Consider the following 15,865-nt stretch of genomic DNA (forward strand, 5'->3'; position numbering starts at 1 on the left):
AAATATGAAAAAGCAAGGGAACATATCACTCTAAACAAACCAAAATACAATAACAGAATCCATCTACACCACAGTGGAAGAAATGTCAGAAAAGGACTTTAGAATGCCTATAAATCAATTCAGCTAAACTGATTGGTGAGGCAAAAGATGATGTAAGGAGTGACATCAGAGATAAAATACAGGAAGTAAAAAATCACTTCAATAAAGGCTAGAGATTCTGGGGGAAAAACTCAAGTAGAAATCCTTAAAATGAAGGAATCAATAAACCAAATTAAAAATTCAATGGAAAGTATCGCCAGCGGAATAGATCACTTGGAAACATAGTTTCAGGCAATGAAGACAAACTATATAATTTTTTAAAAAATATTTATTTTAGTTTTCGGCGGACACAGCATCTTTGTTTTGTATGTGGTACTGAGGATTGAACCCGGGCCGCACGCATGCCAGGCAAGCACGCTACTGCTTGAGCCACATCCCCAACCCCAAACTATATAATCTTGAAAACAAAGTGGACTGTGGAGAAAAGATGTTAAGGGACCATGAACAGAACTTGTTATCCTATCTTTTGCCAGAAAGATAGGATAACATGAAAAGACCAAATTTAAGATTTATTGGGATGAAGGCTCAGAGACATAAACCAAAAAATGCAGAATATTTTCAATGAAGTAATATCAGTATAAGAGTCTTAAAGAAACCCAAATATACAGAATTACAAACATTAACACCCATTATTATAAAAATGCCTAAAATATAGAATAAGGATAGAATTTTAAAAGCTGTCTGAGAAAAATGGCAAGTCACATTTAGAGGGAAACCAATCTGGATCTCAGCTGATTGCTCAACTCAGACGCTCAAAGTTAGGAGGCCTTGGAATAGTATATGCCAAGATCTGAAAGAAAATGGATGCCTTCCAAGAATAGTACACCTAGAAAAATTAAGTTTCAGAATTGAACATGAAATGAAATTGTTTCTTATATTTATTTTTTAGTTGTAGTTGCACACAATACCTTTATTTTATTCATTTTTTATGTGGTGCCGAGGATCAAACCTAGGGCCTCGCATGTACTAGGCGAGTGCTCTACTGCTGAGCCACAACCCCAGTCCAAAATACAATTGTTTCATGATAAACAAAAGTTAAAGGAATTTACAACTAGAAAGCCTGCACTACAAAATATACTGAATAAAATATTTCAGGGGCTGGGGATATAGCTCAGCTGGTAGAGTGCTTGCCTCACATGCACAGGGCCCTGGGTTCAATCCCTAGCACCACAAAAAGACAACAAAAAATAATATTTTATAAGTAGAGATAAAATTTAAAACTGGCAAAGAGAGGATCTACACCTGAAGAATAGTCAATCAAAGGAGAAACTAATTCAAATTAAAATCAGAAATAAATCAAAATAACAGGGAATAAAAATCATTTCTCAATAACAACATTGAATGTAAATGGCCTAAACTCATCAATCAAAAGACAAAAACAGACAATTAGACCAAAGAAGGAAATGATAAAGAGATACAAATAGAAAAATAAGAGCTCAAATTATCCCTATTTGTTGATGTCATGATTGATTCTATAATTAGAAGACCCAGAAAACTTCTAGATCTCATAAACTAATTCAGCAAAATAGCAGGCTATAAAATTAATACCTATAAATCAATTGCATTCCTATACACCAATGATGAACTAGCTGAAAGAGGAATTAAGAAAGCCATTCTATTCACAACAGCCTCAATAAAATAAAATATTTAGGAATCAATCTAACAAAAGAGGCGAAAGACCTCTACAATGAAAACTATAGAACAAAAGAAAGAAATTGAAGATGATCTTAGAGAATAGAAGGATCTTCCATGATCTTGGATAGACAGAATTAATATTGTTGAAATGGCAATTCTACCAAAAGCACTATACAGATTTAATGAAATTCCTATTAAAATTCCAATGGCATTCTTCATAGAAATAGAAAAAAAGAGTCCTGAAATTCATTTGGAAAAATAAGAGGCTGAGAATAGCCAAGGCAATTCTTAGTGAGAAAATCAAGTCAGGAGGCATCACAATACCAGACCTTAAATCATACTACAGAACCATAGTAACAAGAACAGCATGGTATTGGCATCAAAACAGACATGAAAACCAATAGAACAGAATAGAAAGGAAACCCACATAAATATAGTTATCTCATACTAGACAAAGATGCCATAAACATTCATTGGAGAAGAGATTGCCTCTTCAACAGTCCGTATGTAGCAGAATGAAATTTAACCCCTGTTTTATTTTATGAAGGGTGAGAGCATCCTTCATAAAACTCAACTCAAAGTGGATTAAGGACCTAGGCATTATACCAGAGACACTCCGTGCCTATTAGAAGAAAAAGTAGGCCTAACATTGCATTATGACAGCTCAGGAATGGACTTCCTCAAAAAGATTCTTTAAAGCACAAGAATTAAAATAAAGAATCAATAAATGGGAGTGTATCAATCTAAAAAGCTTCTTCACAGCAAAAAATACAATTAAGAACATGAAAAGAGAGCCCATTCTGTAGAATGGGAGAAAATCTTTACCACCTGCACCTCAGATAGAGCATAAATCTCCAAGATACAGAAAGAACTAAAAAAACAACACCCAAAACACAAATAACCCAATCAATAAATGGGCAAAGGAACTGAGTAGAAACTTCCAGACCAAATACAAAGATCAACAAATATATAAAAAAAATGTTCAATATCTCTAGCAATTAGAGAAATACAAATTAAAACTACATTGAGATTCCATCTCACCACAGTCAGAATGGCAATCATCAAGAATACAGTAAACATAAATGTTGGTAAGGATGTGGGGAAAGGTACACTCATATATTGCTGGTAGGACTGCAAATTGGTGCAACCACTATGGAAAGCAGTATGGAGATTCCTCGGAAAACTTGGAATGGAACCACGATTTGACTCAGTTATCCCATTCCTCAATATATACCCAAAGGACTTACAATCTGCATACTAGAATGACAAAGCCACATTAATGTTTATAGCAGCTGAATTCCCAAAAGCTATGTAACTAACTTAGGTGCCCTTCAAAGGATGAATGAATAAAGAAAATGTGATATATATACCCAATGAAATATTATTTAGCCATAAGAAGAATGGCTTTATAATTATGCCCTTAAATGGATGGGCCTGGAGACTATCATACTAAGTGAAATAAGCCAATTCCTAAAAACCAAAGGTTGAATGTTTCTCTGATATGTAGATGCTTACACACAATGGGGTGAGGGGGAGAATAATTCAGTGGATTAGACAAATGGAAATGAAGAGAAGGGAGAGGGGATGAGAACAAGAAAGACTGTAGAATGAATCCGTCATAACTTTCCTATGTTCATATATGAATATACCACCAGTGAAACTCCACATATGTACAACCACAAGAATGAGATCCTAATCAAAATAAGTTATATGCCATGTATGGATATCAAAACATACTCTACTGTCATGCATATCTATAGTACATTAATTTTATGTTACCACTTGTCTGAGGTATAGTGTTTTTTTATAGATTTGGGTTTTGATTTAATGGTTTCTATCTACAAATCAGGTCATCTGCATTTGAATGCCTTTTTATTCTCTTATATTCTTTTATTGGATTATTTTGTTCTCTCCAAGACAGTGTTAAAACAATGGAGCTGGGTACCGTGGTACATGCCTGTAATCCCAGTGGCTCAGGAGGCTGAGGCACTAGCTAAACCTCTCAGTGCTCTCTAAATACAAATTAGGGCTGGGGATGTGGCTCAGTGGTGGTCAAGTGCCATGAATTCAATCCCTGGTACCAAAAAAAAAAAAAAAAACCATAATGGAGATAGTGGGTATTCTTTTCTTTTCTTGCTCCTTGGTTTTGAAGGAAATGCTTAGCTAGCTATCCCATTAAGATGCTGGAGTTTGTTACAATTCCTGCCCCGACTCGGAAATGAATTTCAGAATTTTGTCAAGGGCCTTTTCATCATCTGTGTAGATCATTGTTTGTCCTTAGTGCTATTAACATGTCCATTCTATAAACAGATTTCCTAATATTAAACCCACTTCTATTGATAAGATCAAATCACCTTAAAATTTACTATAGATTATTTCCTAATTTTTCTTTTTTAGTTGTAGATGGACACAATGCCTTTATTTTTGTGTGGTACTGAGGATTGAACTCAATGCCTCACACATGCTAGACAAGTGCTCTACCACTGAGCTACAACCCCAGCCTTTATTTCCTAATTTTTAAAGAACTTTTGTTTCAATATTCTCATGAGATTGATTTGTGGCTCTTTATTTACATACTCTTTCAGATTTGGCATTAATGACATATTTTTTACTTCATAAAAATAGATCTTAAAACTTTCATTTTTTTATATTTGGGAACAGACTTTTAGATTCAGTAATTTCCTCCTGAAACCTTCTATATCAGGTAATTTTTTTTAATGGGGGTAAATCTAATAGCTTTCTGTGTGTCATGTATGGAGATTGTTTCTCTCCACTTCTGCTATGGCATCTGTAAATTCCATTTTCCTTGGAATTAACCATCTATGTATCAAATTCATAACTTTATACAGACTCATTTTATTCATTCTGAATATTTTTTCATTATTTCTTTTCTTTTTCTCATATTTGCATTTACTTGCTTTCCTGATTGGGTAAGCCAGAGGATGACTTTTTTAGAACATTTATTAATTCTAATATGTTTTATATCTAACTAACTTTTGCTTTTACCTTGAAGAGTTTCTGGGGGGAGTACAGTATTCCCAATGCCTTAGGCATGCAATAAATTCTGGGCTGTCTTGCTAAAAAATGTTTTCTGGGAAAAACCACCAAATATCAGTTTTCATGGATTAAATCAGTGACTAGGAGAAATTTATACTTCCAAATACTTTACATAAATTAGAATCAACACATGGGAATTAAATACTCAACTCTTAAAAAGCAGGGTACAGAAGGAAATAAAGATAAAAGCCCCAAAGTCCTAGACCTTTATCAAATCAAATGCTGACAAGATGGAAACCAGTTGCTACATTATTTTTCTAAATGTTCTCCTGGATTTGGGCTGCAGGGAATAATGAGATTCTGGAACAATCTTTGAATCCCATGATTCCTCATCCAAAAGCTAGGGTGACTCTCCTCAGGTGGCAAAGGCATTAAAGCCAGAGACAACACAAGTGTAGATTTTCCACATAGATTTTAAAAAATACTTTTAACCCTAGTAATCCATTATGCAGCATAAAGGGCAGAATTGTGAACTTAGCCTTTGTTTATAATTATGCAAAAATGATCTGTGTATAGTTACTATAGTTATGTAAAAATTAAAGCTAAAATATAATAATTGAGCATCAATAGGATTACTAATTTTGGCAATTAAGTAAAATACTTTATGTTTACCAATGTTCAGTATTTATAGTAATTTATTTCCTGAAATCTTATCTACCATCTTCAATTTAAATTTATATTTGACAGACATTAAGAGCTGATTACGGGGAAAAATTATAATGAAAACAAAGCATATATGATTATATATACAATAATGACATAACTTTGTAAAACAAAATATAAATAAATATGCTACAATTTACATTTCAAAACATTTACAGTAATAACTCCTTGAAGGCAAAAATCCCTGTTTTACTCATCTTTATAGCCCCAACTGACAGAAGTGTATTTAGCACAAAGTACACATGTAATAAGTATTTGATGGAAAAATGAAGTAAATGATGTCTTCAAAAAAGGGTAGTCGATCAAGTGAATATATGAAACTTTAATATGTTTATATTCAAAACATACAAAGGCCTTAAGACAAAGTCAATATCTAACTAAAATTCTCTTATGTAATTTCATTATTACAAAGTCTTTAATCAAAAATTCAACTCTAAAAATAGGGTCTCAAAAATTACACATCTACATGTAGTACTAAGTAAATTGTCTTATGCATCATCATCATCATCATCCATTGCAGCATAGATTGCCTGATTCCTCCTCTTAATCTTCTTTCTCTGTTCAGGTTCATGTTCATCACTCCGCCTCTTCAATGGCATCTCAGTTAAGTCCTTTTCATTCTCCAACTCCACGGCCTCATCAAGTTTCCCTTCTCTATCAGTTGGTGAACCTGATGTATCATCAGAAGATACAATCATGGAACCTGGCAAGATCCTGATATCAGAGAAGCTTGCAGAAAAGTCAGAACCTTGATTCGAAGAAGGTTCTATGGATGGTGTGTTCGAGTTGCTATGTGCACTTACAATATTATCATCATCTTCCTCCTCTTCATCTAACATTATTTCATCTGGATTGATAGAGGATAGGGCAGATGTATCTGTATTGTATTCACTCCGGTCCCCTCCAGAGTCATTACTCTCTACATCATCCTGCTCTTCATATTCACCACATAAATGATGTTCTCCCTTGGCCTTCTGGAGGCTGACGTTAATGTCTGTGATGCCAAGCTGGGCACAAAACTCAGTAGTCTGAGGATTGATCCTATGAACCAGCTGCATTTGTGTTTGTGGCTTGTTAGGATCATAACAAGCAGCTGTTACACTAAAGTTACATGGAACTCTGAGGTCATGATTCAGTTTTTCTAATACTTCCTTCATAGCTTCTTCTGTTGCACTATAGTCCCACCTACAAAAATCAGAACAATAGATTTTTACATTTTATCAACTTCACTCAACAAATGATAAACCTAACTATGGACTCCAGGTACAAGGATATAGAGTAAATATCTATCAAATTCCATGTAGTAAAATTACAGTTAAATTAGCAAAGGATCACTTAGAAATAACAAACAACTCTTAGAAAAAATCCTTAACTTGTAACTCAAAAAAGTCACCATTATTTATTTATTAAAATATTTTTTTTTAGTTGTAAATGAATCTTTTATTTTATTTATTTATTTATTTATTTATTTACATGTGGTGCTGAGGATTGAACCCAGAGCCTCACACTTGCCAGGCAAGTGCTCTAACACTGAGCCACAACTCCAGCCCCAGTTACCCTTACTTTTTAATGTGACTTCATTATAGTTTTATCCACACATTTCACTTACAAATTTACTTGGGTTGATGTTAAATAGTCCATTTGCTTATCTCCCTTGGATGGAAAATTTGTAGTTTTCTAGACTACTATAGTCACTCAATTTTGCATTGTTCTTATACTTAATCAACAATGATTTCTGTGACTAAAAACAAAGGTGGGGCCCCATAGCCAGTGTCTACTGGGGCCAAAGGCTGCAGTCACCCAGTCAGTCCCAAGCTGGGAACCCCAGGTAAGTACTGTGCCTAAAAAAATGTGTCACATCACTGAGCAGGCAATTCACAGTAGGTTTGCCAAATACCCAGATTATAGCAAACTCTCTTATCCTGCTCCCTCCTCCTTTCTATAGATCAAACAAACACCTTGGGAACCCCAAAACAAAACAAAGTTGAGAGAGACATAATTGTACATGCAAAAGAGAAGGAAGTTCTAAAGAGGTCAGACTTACTTTGTATGCAGACCATTATTTTCAGGCATATTCCATAGGCTTCCAGTCACATTAATAAGATTGTCAGTAGCCTTGAGAATAGTGAGCCATTCAATATCATACTCCAAGTAATCAGGAGCACTGGGGTCATGTTCTATTTCTAATACCTACAGAAAGAAATTGATATCTTTAGGTAATATAATGTATTTTTGGTAGTCCAAGAATTTGAATATTAAGAAAATTAAAAAAGAATTTAAAACAACTTAATTGTAAATCAACCATTTAATTTTAAAACATCAATATAACTTAAATAGCTTTAAAGATTCCCAGGGCTGGTGGTGCACACCTGTAATCTCAGCAACTTTGGAGGCCAAGGCAGGGGACTGCAAGTTTGAGGCCATCTTTTGCATCCTAGGTATACCCTGTATCAACATTTTTAAAAGATGGGGTGGGGGGAAAGGGCTGGGGATGTAGTTCACTGGTAAAGCACCCCTGGGTTCAACCCCTAGTACCCTTAAAAATTCTCTGATTGCTGGGGCAGCTCGGGAGGCTGAGACAGGAGGATTGCAAGTTCAAAGCCAGCCTCAGCAACAGCAAGGCATTAAGCAACTCAGTGAGACCCTATCCCTAAATTAAATACAAAATAGAGCTGGGGATGTGGCTCAGTGATTAAGTGTCCCTGAATTTAATCCCTGTACCAAAAAGAAAAAAAATAATTCTCTGATTATATAAATTACAAAGAGCACAAATAAATTCTGAAAGGAAAATCTAAAAAATATGTTTTTAACTATTGAAAGTATAAAATATATTATAAAGCTATTTCATTTTCTTTTTACCTGAAGAAAGTCTCTGTGTGGTAAGCACTTGTCCAAGGCTAAAAATTTGGTTGCTTTGGCAGTCTGTCCTTTTTCTGCAGCCTAGATAATATGAACCATGATTTAAGAAAAAAGTCCAAACATCACAGGTCAGTCATACATTGAATAGGACAGAAGAAATAATCTTTATTACACATGCCACATGCCTCTGAGTTTTGTGTCAAAAGAATAACTGTTACTTTTCAAAAAAAAAAGTTCTATATCTACTTGTACAAAGGCAGGCAAAGCACTTAAAGTCTCTGGGCCTCAATTTCCTTACAAATTTCAAAGCAAAAACTGAAGATGGTATTCATGTCAAATGAAAGCTTATAAAATATAAATCAAAGCATACACTACAAGGATAAAAGATAACTAAAGAGTGTAAACTAAACTGGCAGAACTAAAACTACCAAAGGTAGACGTACTGTATCCACAAAATAAAATACTAAGCACTAAAAAGGAATGAAATACTAATACTTGCTACATAAGTGACTCAAAAAATAAGCCAGGGAGAAAAACAGATGTCAAAACCTATTTATTTTAGGTTCCATTTATACAAACCATCTAGAAGAGGCAAACGAATTAGTCATTGCCTGGGGCTGAGGATGAGAATAAGGATTGACTACAAATAGCCACAAAGGATCTTTTGGGGCAATGAAACTTCAGTATCTGACATCTGCAGAACTCTGGAACTAAAAATCACTGAATTATGCATTTGAGATGTGTTAAAAATTATGTTTCAGTGACGTTTTTTTTTTTTTTTTTTCAAAAGTGAACTGACAAAAGGAACCACAGAACAGAAACCACAAACATGAATGTCGTACTGGGAGAAGTACAAAAGTGACTCACTGGAACAAGGGACATGAAGGTTAAAAAAATAAAAACACAAGAAAGTAAGCTATTGTACATCTTGGTGATGACCAAGTACCAATTCTTTTCTGGGGAGGTACTGAAAAAGGCGGAAGAAGCAGAGATTAGAGGCAGATTTGGCAGCAAAGCAGTTCTGAGGAAAAGTGATCTTTGGTTTTGGTGAAGTGGCTAAAACAGAACAGCAAAGTCGGAGGAGGCTGAGGAACAAATAAAAAGGGATAAAACGTGGCATTAATGCAGGCTGACAACAGAAGATGAATGGGGAAAAAGCAGCACATCAGATGCTTCAATAAAAATTCAAGAGCCAAGAATGTTGCGAGTCCTAAGAAGCAGAAGAGAGTAGTACATTAAGGAAAAGGACAGTGACATAAACAGGTGACTGGAACTGAGTGGCAGTGGCCTAAAGCTAAGTGGAAGAACTAACCTCTGCCCTTCTCTCAGTGAAACCTGGAGGTACTATTATATATTTCTGGTAGTCTATGAATTTTAGTATTACTTAAGAAAATTATTGTGAGAACAATAAGTCCACAACAGAAGCAGCCTTTGAAATGTTTTCAGATGAAATGACATTTTAGGGACATTGTTAAAGTGTACTTTTAACACAAAAAAAGTATTTGGTGAAGTAAATTTGGGAAGTACTACATATCACATTCCACTTGAGAAAGGCAATGCCCATTAGTGTATTAACAACTCCTGAAATTTCCATAGAAGACTTAAGAGCCTATTTAAAAGTATTTATTCTCTACTTTCCACTAAACATCATTACCTTTGCAATTACCCAAAGAAAACTCAAGGAGTCTTCTTAGATTCTCTTCTGTCATCAAACCCTGATGATTCTGCTTCCTAACTCTCTCTAGAACCTGCTTCATTCTCTGTACTTTTTGTCTTAGACAGAACCCTCTCTTTTGCTAAAAGAGCCTCTGTGTTTCCCATTTCATATTACTCCAATCCACATACAAAACTACTGCCAAACTAATCTTTCTAAAATGAACATGCAGTTTCATTGCTCCCCAACTTTCTATATCATCTTCTGCTTTAAACCCCAACTCTGTAGTCTGGTCCAGAAAGCAGTTAAAATTTTATTCCAGCTTTATCTGTCCCTGTGCCTCAGCCACAGGGACTACCTGCAGTTTCCCAAATGCTCTTAGAACTCTAGCCTTTGTACATGTTGGTTCCTCTTATTAAAATACTCTTAGAATCTATTTCTTCCTAGAACTTCCAAGACTCAGCTCAACCTTGGAAACCTCTCCCTCTTCAGTTCTGCCACATCCCCATCCCACCACAATCTGGTTTAGGCATTTCTGTAGCACTTTACAGCCAATCTTACACTGTTTCGTAAATGCGCGCTTGTCTCTTCCCCACACTTTTGTATAGAGCTTCTCACAAGAGATGCATTACCTTTCGTTTCTTTGTCTAACTAAAATAGACCAACAGTGCCTATTTCATAGATGTTCAATAAGCATTTACAAAAGGAAGGAATACATATTTTGATTTCTACCTGATGCTGCATCAAGGCTGCAAATTTCACATGAAGGTGTGCAGAAAACCAGTAAGTAGGTTTTAGGTGCTCTAAAAGCTCCGAAGCAGCGGGACTTCCTAATGTGTTATTTTCCACTTCTTGTCGGAAAAAAGATTTGGTCTTAAGAAGTTGCTTCTTATTTCCATAATGATAAATACTTCTTGGCCAGTCATGAGATAAGAATATATCTATAGGCTGCTTCAGCTTTAAAAACAGAAGGAAAAAAAGAAGAAAAAAATTCTCAAAAACTAAAAACAACCCCTCCCCTCCCTTCTTTCCACCAGCACACAACCACTCATGCATTTAAATATCTAGATGTATGTGTAATTCATTCTAGAGACAGTTTATTTAAAGAAGTAAAAAAAAAAAAAAAATATGAGGTTCCTCATTCATCTAGGCAAAGAGGAGCAGCTTTTTCTCTGCCTCAGAAATTACCCTATTTTCTGTGGTAAGGCAGAGCAGCAGAGACAGACTGATTAGACCGTCAATCAGGTGAAGTCTGTATCTGAAATATATGATAACCATAGTTCTTTTCTCCTTGGTAAAGAAATGAGGATTTTGAAGATCCAGACAATTACGTTACATTAACGTAACTGATATAGCAATCCCAAAGGCTTATCAGAAGGGGGAATAGGGAAGTAGCTCAGCAGTAGAACACTTGCCTAGCATGCATGATCCCAGGATCACAGCAGGGTGGGGGTTGGGGGAGAGTGGAAATCTAATGGGTTCATATGGCATACACAAAAAACTCTCTATTTACTAAATAAATTAATATTTAATCTATAAAGTGGCCAGCTGGTATCTTCATGAGGAGGACACAAAACACACTGCATACTTTACTTATCCCAGCACCTTCAAGTAATCTGAAATAAATTCTTGGAAAACTAAATTAAAACAACCAAAATAACTGGCCAACAATATAAAATGTAACCTTGATATGACCACCCACTGAATAACTAGTATGGACAATAGGCATAGTGAAACTTCAGGGAAGGATAATGACTTTAAACCAGAAGTCTCAGTTGGGAAGTGATATCTAAGTTGGGTCTTAAAAGACTGGTAGGATTTAGACAGGTGAAAGGAAAAAGCCACCGAAGGGAACTGTATGAATGCCACATAAAAGTAAGGTGAGCAAGCAATCTTATGCCCCTGTGGAGGCTCCAGGGAGGGTGAAGGAGCCTGAGCAGAATCAGGCAGGTGCTTCCACTGGACTACCTGGGAGGTCCTGGCAGGTACTCACCTGTCTGAGCCCTGGCTTCTCATACTTCAAGTGATCCTGTAAGATCTGCCTTACAGGATTTGAGCTGATTACACAAAATAACGTGTATGAAAACTACACAGCCCAATGTCAGCCACATAAGTTTTCAAACAAAAACTTAGTTTTATCTACTCTCCCATTAAGTCAACATTTTAATACTATCTTCACAACTTTTTTATATCCTCTATCATCTTTCCCATTATTTTCTCTGATACCATTATTTCATTACTATCATATAAATGTTTAATTTTTTTCTTCAAAATATCATTAGAGTTTAATATGTATTCTTAGGTTTACCCTAAGTATAATACCTGAAATCAGGAATTAATTTATAATTTATAATTACCAACCAAAATAAATTCTTAACAATTAAAAAAACTTATTCATCTATGAACCTCCTACAAGCAATTTGAAATCCACATTTTTGAAATATTGAATCAATTGTTCTCAAAAGTAATATAATATAATCAAAATACATTTTGTTTCAAAATTAATTTTTTTTCAATCTGCTATGATAGACTTTTGACATACCTGTTTTAATTTATAGACTTCAATATTTCTCACATGATATATACTTCTTATTGTAGATGGGTTATAAGGGGGGTACTCAAAATGACCTTAAAGTAAAGAGAAATAAGCTTTATTATTGTAGATGTCTTCCCAAGACTCTTTCAATTTACACTAGTATGTGCTACAACTAGACAGCCTATTTTTGTACATCATGTCAATGGTTCAGAATCATGGAGAGCAGAGGGGTAGGGAACAGATTTGTGATTTGACAGATTGAGGATTTAAATTTTAACTGGCAACTTAACCCAAGAAATTTGTGAAATCAATATGAATCCAAGCTGTTTCTCTAACTTTAAAAATCAAGGTCTAACTCTTTCAGATACAGTGGAATGACTGGTACTTTGTGGTATACTTTACACAAGAAAATATTATATACCAGTGAACCATGTAGTTATATATATGAATTCAGAGTTCAAAACATGTTAAACAAAGAAGCAAGTTGCAGAAAGCTACCAGTAATAAGATACATTTATACAAAGTTTAAAATACACTATATAATACATTGTTTAAAATTCTTATATGTGCATCAGAAACATAAAATACTAAAGTGAATAATAAACATCAACCTGAGAATAGGAACTGCCTGGCAAGGAGAGGGAAGAAAAAGAGTGAAAATAGAGGATGGGAAAACAATGAACTTCAGTTCTATCTCTACTGATTTATTTTTAAAAAATCAAAGTTAAAATGGCAAATACAAGGAAAACTAAATGGTGGATACACAGATATGATAGTGTGGTCTATATTTTCAAATATATAAAATATTTTATAATAGCTGGGTGTGGTGGCACATGCCTGAAATCCTAGCAGCTCAGGAGGCTGAGACAGGAGGACAGCAATTCAAAGCCAGACTCAGCAATGGTGAGGCACTAAGCAACTCAGTCAGACCCTGTCTCTAAATAAAATACAAAAAATAGAGCTGGGAAATGTGGCTCAGTGGTTGAGTGCCCCTGAGTTCAATTCCCAGCACCCTCCCAAAAAAAATTTATAATAAAAAGTTAAGGGAAAAAAATCATTCGCAGAAAAAAAATGTAAAGAATAAGTTAAACTACATATGTTACTTGTTATTCTGAAGCACACAAGTTTTAAAATTTAAAAATAATTTCCAAAAACAGCAATACCTTTTCGATAGTCATGAGATTTAAAGATACCAGAGATTCCACCAATCCTTATACCTCGGTATTTTACCACACCAGCCAAACCTGAAAAATCATGCAATTAAATAAAGTTAGTATAGACAAAAGCAATTTCTTTACTAATAATAAATCATTTAGAGGCCTGAAATTCTATACAGTCCTAAAATTATTTGAAAATAAGTACCATGATGAAGTTACTCTTCTTACATAGTATATCAACAATATATAAGGTAAGACTAGGGTGAAAAGGCCTAGAAGCAAGTCAGCCAAGAGACTAAGCTCATTCTGGTCCATAGATGAAGTAGAGTGTTAAAAGGGAAACAGACATGGTTTGGTAACTCACTGAACATAGCGGTGAGGAAGAATGGGGGAACATAAGGAAAAATGTCCTATAATGGAATTATGCATTATACATCTGCAAGTCATCAGGTATAAGTACCTGAAGTTTTACATTTCAATCTCTAATACTGCAAATAATAACAACTACAAATAATAAGGTCTCTGCAGTCTTATTAAATATCTCAAAACATTAGATGAAGCAAGGACATATTTTTGTGATTAACCATTTAGTAATTATTTTAACTAAATTTTCATGATTAACTATTTAAATTCAGAATATTCCCCCAAATACTATATACACTTCAAGATGCTGCCCTACTATTATAAATCCTAACAGGCTCTTCCATCCCATCAAACCAAAAAATTATACATGTACACATACCTAAATAATAAATGTTTGGTGCCACCCAGCCACCATAGGGTAACTCTTGCAAATGATTTGAGGCTTCATGGTTTCCGCCAATGAAGACTGTAAGAACTGGGGCCTTCTTCTCTCCTGAGTAATACCTAGAAAGAACATAAGGGTAAAGTTGTCAATTACTAAAACAGGCATAACAGAAAAGCAAAATAACGTTGCAAGGAAAAAAGTTAAGCTCATCATAAAAAGTTTAAGAGATCTTTGTAAACAATCCCAAATATCATCCTTGTCCTCAAGAATGAAGACCGAATTTCAAGCAGGCCCACTTTCAGTGAGGTCAAGAACTTTGTCAGGGGCTGGGGATGTGGCTCAAGCGGTAGCGCGCTCGCCTGGTATGCTTGCGGCCCGGGTTCGATTCTCAGAACCACATACAAACAAAGATGTTGTGTCCGCCGAAAACTAAAAAATAAATATTAAAAATCTCTCTCTCTCTCCCTCTCTCTTATTAAAAAAAAAAAAAAAGAACTTTGTCAGGTTCACGGCTATAACTCAAAGCTTCTAAAACCAGTACTAGCACACAGCAGGCGTCCAATAAAAACTCCTGAATCATTAAATGAACTAATTCCAGAGTTCTGTCAAGTACAAGATATTGAAACCTGTTGGCTTCTTCCTCCAGGTTTCCCCCTCAGGCTGCCTGGGAAACAGAACAGACAGATGCATAGAGAAAAAGAAAACGAAAAAAGGAAAGTGACATTTCCTAAGCGCCAGGTCTTAGGTTGAACAAAGACGGGAACCAAAGGAAAGAGCTTGTCAGGACAGCAGGGGATTCGAACCCAGACCTGGGTCTCCGTCCGCGGCTGACCCGTCACACGCTCCGCACCGCCAGGTCAGAGGCCCAGACCGCGCCCCTCACCTGTAGAAGGTCTGCATGTGGCGGTACTTGGGGGGCACCGCCATGCAGCGCAGGTCGGCCTCGTTGCGCACAGCCTGGAAGTCGCCACAGCACAGAAGGAGGTCCACGGGCCCCGGGCCACGCCGCTCGGCCAGTGCCAGCGTCTCGTAGATCTTGTCCAGCTCGCCATGGCAGCAGCCGGCCACAGCCACCCGCATCCTGTCGGCCTGGGGCGTTGAGCACCGCCCTCAGCACCGGAGACCGCCTACGGCCCGGGCCCGACAGCGCACAACTCAAAGCAGCGCACTGCTCCCGCCAACTTGCACTGAGCCGCCGCCGCGTTTGACTCCGGCAAATGTAATCTGCTTCCGGTTCCCAAATCTCGCGAGAGAGGGATCGGGAAGGGCACGGCTGACACCAGGATCTCGGGGAACTCTCCAGTCGAATTGGGCTGAGCCTGTTTTCGCGAGTCCTACCAGTCTGATGGGATGATAAAATTTAAAACCAGAAGAGTAAATAAAATCCTCTGAGGCAGGAATTTAGGTAGGAATGAAACCAAGGCAAACCAGCAAGAGCGACTGGCGAATTCCCTAGG

The 15,865-nt window shown here is 36.2% G+C and overlaps 1 protein-coding gene across 1 annotated transcript; it reads right to left on the reverse strand.

Annotated features, from left to right (window-relative positions):
* Positions 1-5,364: 5,364 nt before the first annotated feature.
* On the reverse strand, positions 5,365-15,611 carry Dbr1 (debranching RNA lariats 1). The gene is made up of 8 exons (XM_026385023.2): positions 15,292-15,611; positions 14,403-14,527; positions 13,667-13,747; positions 12,510-12,595; positions 10,700-10,924; positions 8,314-8,394; positions 7,499-7,644; positions 5,365-6,639 (listed from the first exon to the last, which is right to left on the reverse strand). The coding sequence occupies exons 1-8, from the start codon at positions 15,486-15,488 to the stop codon at positions 5,943-5,945; spliced, it is 1,638 nt and encodes a 545-aa protein (XP_026240808.1). The 5' UTR covers positions 15,489-15,611; the 3' UTR covers positions 5,365-5,942.
* Between the last annotated feature and the right edge of the window lie 254 nt (positions 15,612-15,865).

The sequence above is a fragment of the Urocitellus parryii genome, chromosome 2 (assembly GCF_045843805.1).
Source record: "Urocitellus parryii isolate mUroPar1 chromosome 2, mUroPar1.hap1, whole genome shotgun sequence".
Taxonomy (NCBI): domain Eukaryota; kingdom Metazoa; phylum Chordata; class Mammalia; order Rodentia; family Sciuridae; genus Urocitellus; species Urocitellus parryii.

Bases quoted from the DNA above. Each gene is read 5' to 3' on its own strand.
- Dbr1 (XM_026385023.2), bottom strand. From the start codon at position 15,488: ATGCGGGTGGCTGTGGCCGGCTGCTGCCATGGCGAGCTGGACAAGATC. The intron at 10,925-12,509 runs GTATGTCAAAAG...CTGTTTTTAAAG, and splicing joins AAGTCTATAAATTAAAACAG to CTGAAGCAGCCTATAGATAT. The intron at 7,645-8,313 runs GTAAAAAGAAAA...TTCTTTCTGTAG, and splicing joins CACACAGAGACTTTCTTCAG to GTATTAGAAATAGAACATGA.